This window comes from Antrostomus carolinensis, unplaced genomic scaffold, assembly GCF_000700745.2.
Source record: "Antrostomus carolinensis isolate BGI_N321 unplaced genomic scaffold, ASM70074v2 scaffold12991, whole genome shotgun sequence".
NCBI lineage: Eukaryota > Metazoa > Chordata > Aves > Caprimulgiformes > Caprimulgidae > Antrostomus > Antrostomus carolinensis.
In genome coordinates, this window is record NW_010296500.1 from 66833 (window position 1) to 79397 (window position 12565).

General features: G+C 38.6%; 1 protein-coding gene across 1 annotated transcript in view; it reads right to left on the reverse strand.

Moving 5' to 3' along the window:
* PTK2 (protein tyrosine kinase 2) overlaps window positions 1-12565 on the reverse strand; it is a gene marked incomplete at its 3' end in the record, with an annotated part of 107604 nt that overhangs the window by 61796 nt on the left and 33243 nt on the right. Inside the window, exons 5-9 of the mRNA XM_029087548.1 lie at window positions 12289-12343; window positions 7836-7976; window positions 7028-7105; window positions 5871-5978; window positions 4533-4650 (exon numbers count right to left, since the gene is read on the reverse strand). Of these exons, the coding sequence (XP_028943381.1) occupies window positions 4533-4650; window positions 5871-5978; window positions 7028-7105; window positions 7836-7976; window positions 12289-12343 (500 nt within the window). The remainder of the gene's footprint in view (window positions 1-4532; window positions 4651-5870; window positions 5979-7027; window positions 7106-7835; window positions 7977-12288; window positions 12344-12565) is intronic.

A 12565-nucleotide genomic window follows, 5' to 3' on the forward strand; every position in this document is an offset into this window, starting at 1 on the left:
TAGGGCCCCAGGCCGCAGCAGGGGGGTATTTCCTGCAGGAGCTGCGGCCGTGGAGAGCCCAGGCGGGAGCAGGGTGTCCCTGAAGGACTGCAGCCCGGGGAAGGGCCCGCGCTGGAGCAGGGAGAGGGGTGAGGAGGGAGGAGCAGCTCAGAGGGGCTGGGATGGATGGACCCCAACCCCCATCCCCACCCCTGTGCCCCTCGGGGGAGAGGAGTCGGGAGTGAAGGGGTGAGGGTGGCACTGGGGGAAAGCTGAGGGGGAAGGTGTTTTAAATTTTTACATAGTTTCTCACCATCTAATTCTATTTTATTTGACAGTAAATTATATTAATTTTCCCCAAGTCGAGTCTGTTTTGCCCATGACAGGAACTGGTAAGTGATCTGCCCGTCTTTCACAGAATCGCCTCGATTGGAAAAGCCCTTTAAGATCATCCAGTCCCATCATGAACCCAACACTGACAAGTCCCCCACTAACCCTTGTCCCTCAGCACTATGTCTACACGACTCTTCAATCCCTCCAGGGATGGGGACTCCACCACTGCCCTGGGCAACCCCTGCCAATGCCTGAGAACCCCTTCAGCAAAGAAATTCTTCCTCACATCCAATCTCAACTGCCCTTGGTGCAACTTGAGGCCATTTCCTCTTGTCCTGTCACTTGTTCCTTGGTTGAACAGACCCACCCCCACCTCTCTACACCCTCCTTTCAGGTAGGTGTAGAGAGCCAGAAGGACTGAGCCTCCTTTTCTCCAGACTAAACAACAAGAACTCTCAAGTATTTTGATTTATCACTGTTCTCACCTGATTGAAATTACTGCAAAAAGAAAATCAGTGAGGGGTCAAATTAGTCAAAGTGGTAACAGTACCATAAGAATTAGAATACATGTTACTATTCTGTTAAATGAAAAAGGTGCTCACCGTTAATTTGTGTGAAAACAGAAAACACTTTATTTGGAGAACTTCAGGGATTATTTAATTTTGGTATTTTGAAACTCAAAATTCAGATTTTCCATTTAGCTGTAATCCTTTTAAATTCAAAGGGAATGTCTGAATGTAAAATTGACTTTTGGTATAAAGGCATGACAATCAGGTAACTGTTTCAGTTGCTCAGGTGGTTTTTTCCAGAGTCTTTTATAACCGTTTTGACAATTCTGCATTACCTATAAAGCTTTTTGAAAGTGATTAATAGATACAAAATTCAGCTACTAGACTTAGATCACAGGAAACTACTTAGTGCATAGTTCAGTCAGTAAATCACAGAACCATAGAATGGTTTGGGTTGGAAGGGACCTTAAAGATCATCCAGTTCCAACCCCCCTGCCAGCAGCAGGGACATCTTCCACTAGACCAGGTTGCTCAAAGCCTCATCCAACCTGGCCTTGAACACTTCCAGGGAGGAGCAGCTACAGCTTCTCTGGGCAGCCTGGCCCAGTGTCTGACCACCCTCACAGGAAGAAATTCTTTACTGGCACAGGTTGCCCAAACAAGTTGTGGATGCTCCCTTGATATTAGTTTAAGTTTTATCAGTTGCTTCATTTGTGCTCTTTGCCTGTAAGAGTTAAAGTGTGATAATGGCAACACAACTATTGAGTTTAAAGTTTCCACATTGGTCTAAAGGGACCCATGTACTGAAATATTTATGAAAAATAAAACAAACAATGGAAATATGCCACAAACTGTCCAGGTCTTAAACATTACCAAGTGCTCTCACCAGATTAAGAGAAACTGGATCATTCATGGATAGCGAGACAGATAATATCACAAAAGCACAGGTTCTGTTAGTAATCAAGAAGGATAATGTATGAAGAGACTTGCAATAAATATGTAAATTTACAACAAAGAGTGAATGGGAAAGCTCAAAGAGGGGAGAAAACACATCTGCTGGATCAAGAGTTGGTACATGATTTGCTTCTGATGTGCCTTGTATAATCAAAGCTCACTGTGGGAGGGGGATCTGGGAATGCTGATCATGGTGGGGACAGCTCTTCTACACAATGTTTAATTAATAAGTTGAGTATGGCTATGAACTCAAAAAACAAAACAAAAAAAACCCCCAAACCACCACTCAGAGAAAAAACCCACAATTTATTTTAACCAGAGGGATTCTCTTAATGTTTGCATAAAGACTAGTGTCTCCAAAGTGGTATATAATGTTCCTTTAACTCAATCACTGCTCATCTGCTCTACATTAAAATACACCAATAAGAACATCACACAAACAAACGAACTCCATTAAATGCACTGATTTATTTTGCATTCATGCCTACTGGCAAACCACAGTGCAAGTCACAGCTATGTGTCCAACACACAGAGAAATAGAGATCTTGCCCTTCATGAGTTTAGAAGATGTAACAGTTGAATGATAAGGAAGTCAGGTTAGAGGCAGATAAGAATTAGAAAGCAAAAATACAAAAAGAGTGGGCAATTTTAATTGTCACTACGGCAGCAGTAAGTCAGGACCCAGGTTTCCTGCTAATCTTAGATGGCGGTTGTTTGTACACACCATGAAACAAGTAAAAATTAAAGAGGACATGGTAAATCCTGTAGATATTTTGACTGGGAGCTGCTCTCTTGCTTGGGGAAGAACAGCGTGGAGGACAGCAGAGCAGGGTTTGGCTGGGAAATGGAAACACACGTGACTGGAGCACAATGAATGCCACAGCGCACAGCGCTGGACGTCTGCACACTGGATGAGCAGAGCTAAGACTTGATGAACACCCTGACTGCCTGCGGTTGCTGTTGTGAATGACAGAACTGGAAATCATCAGGCAGAGGTATTTTGTGGAGTTAAGAGCTTTTATCTATAGGTAAGAGAAGGAAAGCCATCCTAGCAGCAGGGGAACCAGTCAATAATAGCACTGGCAATGCAGACTGAACGGACCCAGTTTCTGAAATACCACCATGAGTGGGACATACTCTACATGTGTGCCCCAAAAGCAGAAGCAGAGCAGAGGACGGTCAGAGCAATCCATGACCTCAGTATGACTGAGAGGTGGGGAGAGCTAACGTGTTAAGAGATGAAAAAGTTTTAAAAGCTCAACTTTGGCTACTATAGTTCAGGCTGGAAAACAGCCAATCCACTAGGTATGAGAAGGAAAGTTGTGGGAGTGAATAACAAGGATTGGACCAAACCCCAAACTACAGTTTTTCAGAAAAGAAGAGGCACAGAAGACAATCTCTTACAGGTACAGACGAGACTAATGAAATGAAAATCTTGGTTTGTGATGCCTATTTTATTTTTAGAACAATAAATAAGCATTATCGCTGATTTCAGCTTATCCTTTTGGTGTCAAATTTTCATTCCAAAGGTTCATCATCACTGAGTTGCACACTAAGCTGGCTAGAAGAGCTGAGTTTGTGTTGAAAGGGAAGACTTTCCTTTGTATGGAGATAAGGTTACATGACTAACACAAATTCTAACAAAGCTGCTTGTGTCGGAGCCAAGGTTTAGTCACACACGGGAAGGGTCAGAAATAACAAACACACATTCAAAATTTAAGAATAACGTGAACAATTACTAAGTGTTGTCAAAACATCTAACACCCTACAATCACATCTCTTCACTACTGAATGACCACGACTCAGTGTTGTTTTTTGCCCTGACATGCACAGACAGGATGCTATATACGGACCTGGAAAAGACCTGAACTATGTCAGTAACGTTACCCCTGCGTTAGAACAACTACAGATCAACAAAAAACCAAAAACATGGCCAAAAAGGGACCCAGCTTCAAACTGGAGAGCTTCTGGGAGGGTTCATGTACTTTCTTGCATTACAAATAGGGAAGGAGGAAATAGTTTATTCATTGTTTTAGAAACCAAAAAAGTTGGATAAATTTTCACAAGTGAAGATTAGTACTGGAGGATAGAAATTTCCATTCTTAAGCAGCTTTGCTTGGATGTTTTTCAATAATTAAAGTTGTCTGAAATTAGAAAAAATCCAAATGAAATTTAATTCAAATTCTCTCTTTAAAGCCAGGTGTACCTGCACCCTTGTCTCTCTGCTTCCAGCTTGTGGGTGGCTATAAAAACACTTGATCAACACGACAAAATGCCTGCTTTGCTTCAGTTCTATTTCATGAGAAAGCCTCACGAGACTTTTCTCAAAGGTAAAAAAATAGTATTTGGATGGAAGGCAGAAGTTTTCAAAAATTATCACTACTCAGAATCTCACCCAAATGCATTCTAACCAGCCTCTCTGAATTTCCACTTGGCTATTAGGGAATCACATTTCAAGATAATACGTCCTTGTTAGAAGTGCCTTCAAATTACTATCTATTTACTCCTGTTAGTTAAGTTTAGAACAGTATAAAGCAGTGACAACTGAAAATCATTCTAAATTATCTGCCATTAAGTATTTTTGACGGAGTGATATTTACTATTGGTGTTTCTCATAACAAAAATACCTCGTGGCTCCTTCCTGAAAGACAAGAGCCTCTACGTGAGTTTTTTGCTGATACCTTTTGCCTTCTATTCAATCACAAAATAATCTACCAGTAGATATGAGCATAGCAACTGAATGAAACATCTCCTTACCTTTCTGTGGCCTGATGATAAAAGATTGCGTAGCTCCATTCACCAGTCGGCAATATCCGTCTATCAAGTCAGCCATATTCTCTGCAATGGTTAAGGATGGTGCTGTCACTGTCAGAGGCTAAAGAAGGAAAAAAACAAGGCACCAACAAAGAGATATTATTGTAGCTGCAAACACTGAGCAGAACAGCTGTGTCATTGCATCAGAACTTTACACACACTTGCAAACAGTAAAGAGAAAAATGTGGGTGAGCAAAGGACTATAAGATTCTTGCTTTACCCTTTATCTAGCAAATTTAAAACACGAGGTTTGGAAAGCACAGCTGATAAAACCCTCCACCCAAATGTAGGATTAATCTGGGCTCACTGAGTGGTTTGCTGGCTAAACTTTCAGTCAACCACTCTTCATTACAACTGCTATTATTTTTGCAGCTATAATTGTGATTCTGAAGAAGCTGCTTATTCCTTAGAACTCTTACAGGTGATATCTTTTTTCCACACTTTTGCAGCAATTTATTCTTTGCCCTAAAAAGTAACCTTCCCAATTTCAAAAAAGATAAAAATATATTTTTAAAAATGGACAGTGGAAAAGGAGATGAGAGACATACATACAAGCTATTGATTTTAATACCACCAACATCCATCACCCTCTGCAGAGATGTGACAACCTGCCCTCAATCCTTCTCTACCACAGTGACTGTTTTCCAGTGCACAGGACCAAGGAAAAGATTTGATTTCACTTCCAGCTCTGCCTCCATGTAACAGGAGAGAACAAATTTTCCCTCTTTCATATTTCCCCCTTTCAGAAAAGTGAAATTGCTCAGTTTTCTCTTTAGGACATGGCATCATGTACATACACAGGCTATTATTAAGTTGCTGGAATTTTTAAATCAAACTTCTTTTACAAATATTGAAGTATACAAGCACCAGATGCAAAACCTAAAAGATGTTATGAGCTCTAAATCTATTTGAAAAACAAAAATACCTGACTAGTAAAATGACAACTGCTTACACTCACCTTCCCTTTCCCTTTAAAGAACAAGAAAAAGAAAAAAACTGCAAAATGCCTGGAACGTAAAATGCACTGGCTGTAACTACAGGAGGAGCAAGAGAGTTTAACAATAACTGGAGTCTTTGTACTCATACACAGCCGGGTAGTCTCCAGCTTTGACATGCACATGCATTAGGATATCATAATTATGCCAACAGTAGAAAAATCCAGAATGGAGTTACAGACCAGAACAAAAGTACAATATACAGAATATCTTCATTAAGAGTACACTAATCATCACCCCTGCCCAGGAAAACCTAATAAGTTTATCACAACTCTCAATATCATACCTCAGGTGCACCTGCTATCTTGAGTTGCAACATCCCTTTTCTGTCCTTGTCTTCGCTGTTTGAATACTGAATAGTTTGCACTTGATTAAAGTCCGCTAGATGAGTTGGCTGCAGAAAGGCAATGGAAAAAATGAGGAAAATTTCAAAATTACAGTGAAATACTTTGCCTTTATTCCTGATGTTGCAAAAGCACATGTAGACTTTGATCTCCAGATTACACTTGTAGAAGTCTAGTCCTCCGTTTCTTTCTACAGTTCCCTTGGGCTTCGGCTAACAACATCTATACAAATATCCACAGTATTTGGAAAACGAAACCAATCGCCGCGTTTGCCTACAGAGGTCACTGTTGAGTAACTCCAGGCACAAGGTAAAGTGCATCCTGGAAACAACCTCTTGGAGGTCAAGACAGAAAATTCAACAGGTGAACCACATGGAACCTACACTCACATCATACTTGACATACCTCCAGACTGCTGTACAAGGTGTGTTCTTAGCTGGCTACATATTCCTGATCTCCAAACCTTTGAATTAATTTCAACAGAAATTGGATATGGGCTCAACTTAAGTCAGGACCATAAAGGTCCCAAACATTTTGCTAGAAGAACCTGTCTAAACATAACTCCCTTGGCACCATGGAGGTGTACAGGAAATACTGTAACACAGTCAATATCAGGTAATAAATTTAGGGTATGAAGTAAATATAATAATATATAATATAATAATATTTAGGGTATGAAGTAAAACAAATAAGCCAGCAATGACTGCACAGATGCTGAATGCTAACTGATTAAACAAGTTCTTTACTTACACATTCACCCCAAGAAAGAGGAGAATAACTTAGAAAAATGTGCACATGTCATTGTTCAAAAGTCACCAGTAATGCTTCAAATTCTGTAAGTGAGCACTTCACTGGGTACAAAAGCCAACAAATTCCGTGCTAACGCTGACACTGTCTCTCTAGTTAATGCAACTGCATTTCTCCTGATCCCAAATAACGAGTTAACATCTGAATAACTGTTGTATACGCTGAACCTCCCAGCTCTTCTGTGTTTAACTCAAAGATTAGATTTGTCATTCCCCTTTGTGTGAAGTACAGTTCACAACAGGTTATGGTTGTCAAGACAGTAACTGAGAAAAGAAAACAGAAGTAGACTTACATTTGCACCCTTGTCTGTAAGGTAACTGATTCCCTCTTCTGGGCCAATTGCCAGTTCCACTGAAATAATCCAGCTTGACTTCAGAACCGAAGGAGAAAGGGCAAAATGTCATTACTAAGACAAGAGCTTGTTATGGAACACTATCCTCCCATGTTATAATTATAGTTTTTAGTAGTTAATCTCTAGAAGCTTTTGAACTCTTCAAACATTTTAAAATATATTAAAATCAAGTAATTCTATAAGTACCAAAACTCCTCATGACTGGTTTCCTGGGGATCTGTGCTACTCAAAATGCGTTCCATGTGTTTTATCTTAGGCCTACATGAGAACTATATATTTCCTATATTTCCTCTTCACTTCTCTTGGACATTGATGTTCATGTTCTAATTTCTACTCGAGTGACCATTTTCACAAAGCTCGCAGACTTAAAGCCCTTTCTCAAAATTTGTCTGAAAGTGGTAGAGATTAAAAAGCATTAGAAGAAAATTTATGAACAAAAGAAGCTGAGAAGTCTCATTTCCTCAGGAAACCAGGTTAAAAATTGCTTGACTTTCACAAACAAAGCACCAATAAAAATAATTAACAATGTACAATTCTTACCCGACTAATGAATGGTGCTTTTTTAACAGTCAACTGAGAAAGTTCTAAATAAAATCAATAAATACATTTTGTTGTTAATGAAATCCAAGGACTTGTCTCTACATCAAAACAGGAACTGAGCAAGGAATTAGTTGCAGAACTAAACAAAACCAATTAAAATCGTAACTATAACACGTATTTTTGGTGACTGTCACATTCCTCTACTTACACCGAGAGCACATTTGAAGCATTCCTTGTCAAATCTGTACACTGGAGAGAGGATCTCAAAGAATTTCAAAATACTTTCTTCTCTATTGAGGTTGGCAAATTGTCGAAATGTCTGTTGGATTAATTTTCGTAGTGTTTTGGCCTGTGAATTAAAATGTTTAAATATAAATTATTTTCAATCTAATCAGTGATGGTACGTTTTAAGAGTTTCAGTCACTTAGTTTCACTAACAGTCTCTTTATCAATGAGATGCAGACAATTCTTAAGGAAAAAAAGAAGCTTCAAAATATAAGTAACAGTTCTGCCTTCTAACTTCTGCTCAGGAACAAAATTATTTCTGCTATATATTATAGAGGGACTATCTAACAAATAATGTTTTCAATAAATTACAATAGAAGACAACATGTTAACCTTTGCAGGAACTATTTTTTCTAGATTCCTCATGTCTCCCAACTTCTTAACTGTGTGCCAATACAAAACCACACCAACCAACACCTTCATACTAGGTTTTCAACTGAAATCACCATTCTCTTATCTAGTAGTAACAACCCAGCTGTAGGCGTATCTTAACCTCTGTGCACAATATCTTAGACTATCCATAATATACTGGATTCTTAAAAGTCTGGTTATATGCAAAGCAACGTCCATATAAAAAGGTAAGATTTAAATAGCAAATTAAAAATTAATGAAAAAAGGGAAACAAACATTTTAAACTATTTTAACTTTATTGCATATCATTTTACTAACTGTTCTCAGGATAGAAATAACCACTTAGAAAGAGCAGCACAAATCATCCTCCCAACATCTGGGACAGAGAAAGCTATCTAATTACAAATCCTGAAAAATAAAGTATGTAGAGGATACAAGCAGGCTTTCAAACAACTGCATTAAAAAAAAAGATCACTAAAGCAAGACTTATGAGAAGTGAAGCATCTGCCTGTATATAATGTATAATCCCTGGGAAGGCTGCCACCCATATCGTAATAAAAACAGAATCTGATTTAACATGCCCCAAAACTGAACGAGCAATCAAGAATCCTGAATAAAAACATCTGTTTCTAAACACTAGAATTCATCTGGACAAAAGTGCAGTACCTTCTTCTCATCTGTCCTAATCCTAAGGGTACAGGTATGCTCTGTCAGTAGAGCAGATCTAGGTGACCCACTGTTTTTTCATCACTGCTTACATCACCTAGTGACAAAATGTCAAAACCACAATCACATCCCTTTTTTTTCCCTTTACCTAAGTTTGATCCATGTCTAAATGACTGAATTGGTTTAAAAAAAAACCCTTAGGAATATTCATTTCTAATATACCTTCCAACTAACAACGACAGAAGGCAAAACCAGGCTTATTGTTGCAGTATGTCAAGGTTAAAACAGGAATTACCACTGTTCCTCTACCCAAAAATATCAGAATGTCCTACTGTAACAGCATTAAACTCTTCATTCTTTCACTTTGCCCGTAACAGCTCCAGGCACGACACAAATATAAACTTCCTTTTGTTGTGAGCACTTCCACTCAGATTAGGCATTCATTTTTTAAGCCTTTAAAGAACATTCAGAACTCTAAACAGCCAGAATTTTTTAAAAGGACCGTTCAGAAAATAGTTACTCTAACAGTAGTGACCCAAGGGTGTCACATATTCACACGCAAAATGAAGATCAGTTTTGCAACGACACATATATGGGTTGAAAAAAACCCTCAGCTCAGCACATAAACTTTATATTATAAAGCCATTTTGTTGTAATTTCAAATTACTGCATCACTTCAGCAGAACCTTTTACCAACTACCAGGTGGATCATTAACAGGCTGTGGATATTTGGGTAGGATAAAGAAAGCATCTGGCAGGCAGGAGACGTCCCTACTGCACCCAGAGCTGCCTCAGACTCTGTTAGGACTTGGACATACTGTACTGGACCTTTCTACTATCTTCCTTTTTACAGAGAAAACCAACATTAAGGGAACTGAAGACTTTAGCCTTAACTGCACACCTGGCAAATACCAGGAGCAAGACACTATGAAAGGAAAAAAAATCTGGTAGCTCAAGTTGTCCCAAGTATTTCAGTCACTCAGTTGTTGAAAAATACTTTGTTCTGCCCATGGTTCACTCTCCTGGCCTGTTTCAGCATCATCTTGGCTTCCATGCATAATGGCACAGGTTATTTGGCTCTTTTAAGTCTACAAAGATGATCTACTCTTCACTTTGAGATCCTTAATAAGGAGTAAACATAGAAAGTCCATTAGAGAAACACACCTTTTCCATAACAGAAGAGAGCCATTTATGAGAAATATCTGCAATTGACAACTTCAAGGGAAATGCACTGAAAAGTTGCTCTTCAAATAGTCCCTAAGAGCAATTTTTTAAAATCCTTTTTTAGTCAAAGCATGCTCTAGAGTGACGGGGAAGACCCCTACTTTGCAAACTGAACACAATCTGGCTTACATCCATTTCCCCACATCCTCCCTGCCCCCCAGTTGTTGGTTTAGTACACGGTAAGTACATTTTTTCTCTCCATGGTGTTTGTATACTCGGTGCAGCTGTACGCAGAGAACATGGCTTAGCAGTCACAAGATGCACCATTCACTAATTTACTAAGCTAAACGCAGAAAGGTTTCGTATTCTTCTCTAGTGAAGTAATAAAGATGGAACACCTGTTGACTCAGTAACTATTCCTCTATACTTGGATTAGGTTGATTTACTCTTTCCTGAATATGGATAAACCGAACTATTTGCAGCACGTATGCAATACAGTGCATTGTCCAATGACTCCAATGTTTCCTCCTGGAGAAACCTCTCTAGACACCTCCTGGGACAGCACTTGCTTTCTTTTACAAAGTTACATCTTACCGACATTCAGTTAATATATAGTTGTCTTTAAAAGTCCTGACTTTGAAAAATTCATTTAATGATCTCCCCAAATACAGCTGAACTTTCTGATTTTAAACCCCTGTACATCACCTCATACTTTGCCCTGCTAAATATTTCAATTTTCATTTTTCCAGCCTTCTGGTCTTCCTATACAGAGAGTGATACCCTCTGTATAGCTGGCAACTCCTAAATGTATAACATCAACAAATGTGATTAGCACTACACTCTAAGCTTCACCTCACTAACAGAATAGATTTTGTATTTCATGGCCATCAGAAGCCCTCCTTCGCCTGCCAGTTCAAAATCATGGGTCTTCACAAAGAGACAGTCATTTAAGCACTGGAACCAATCCTAGATTATATTTTTAATAGGGATTTCATTTCCATTAAGAAACAGACTCGTTTTTCTTCCCTTGTTTTTCACCTTCATATGTCCAATATTTTTCCCCATGTCTTTTCACAGTTCTACTCAGCTTCACCTTCTGGCAATTCTTGCTGCTTCTCTCTGCTATTCTCTCCATTTCATGATTTCTAAAGAGCCATTTTCTTTGTTGGTCAGTTTTCTGGCTCCATAAAATCATTTTTGAGATAGTTACTCATTCTTTTACGTCTGGAGTCCTTCACCACAATTTTTCCCATTAGCAGAGAATACAGTTTCAGATAATTGCTTAAATTAAAATGCAGAGGGATTACTTAAATCCACTTGACTTCATTAGCTTCTGATTTTCAAAAGTCTTTTGAAACAAAACCCCTTCATGACAGACCTTTTCTGTTCATCCGTTTAAATCACAATGTAGAAACTTTCTAAATCTGAAGTTGAATTTATTATTTCTATAAAACCATCACTGCTTATACCAAAACCAGCTCTAAAATACCAATTTATTATTTATACTTTTATGTATGAATAGTAGGAGATATTTTACCAAGACATTCATATGAAGATGGCTATAGCTGTAAAAATACTCGGTGACCATTCTTAACTCCTCTTTTCAAAATATCTAGAAAAAATTTGCATTTTTTACTCTGGGAGCATATGGACTTCAATGGAAGCGAGATTTGACTAATGTTTATAGTCTTAACTAGGATTAACATAAGTGGAAATTACTGGAAATCCTCCTTGAATGAGTCGCATACAGCCTTGAGCAAGGAAGGCAGAACAGGGTTTATTGAGTTGCCACTAAAAATAAGCTGTTTTCTTACACCATCCCTTCCTTGTTATCCAGAAATCTAATTATCCTTTTAGGAAAAAAAAAAAAAAAAAAAAAAAGTTCTTTGAAGCAGAGGATCTGAGGACTCGTTTTGAGCTTCTGTCCATGAGGTTTGAGAGGTAGAGGTGTACCCCTCTCACAGTAGCTCAGCAAGGCCCCTTAAATCACTGTATCTTAGTTCTGCCAGTTGCACACCTGTACTATGGGGATTTATATCCTACCAGTCTCACAGGCAGCTTTGGTATTTTCTCACCAAGAGGGCACAACCACACAGCAATTCCTTACGACTATATGGTGAAAATGATAATATAATTTTCAGATTTCTGACACTTATTTTTTAAATATAGTATACAACTGACTGGAACATAATTACCTTCACAGAATCTAGTAAACTCTTCGGAAAAAACCGTCGTAAACCAACATCTTTCCTGAAACAGAAACACACACAGCATTAGTATAAAAAACATTGTGTGATGTTATATTATTCTTTCTCAGGGTGGTGTTTTGGGTTTGGTTTTGTTTTATTTTTTAACTAGGACATGCAATATAGTAAATGATTGTCACAGTAACGCCCTTGACAATCCCAGAGTAACAGACACAGTACCAGTAAAATGGGAACCACAGCTGCTCCAGAGCAAATGTGGGACAGG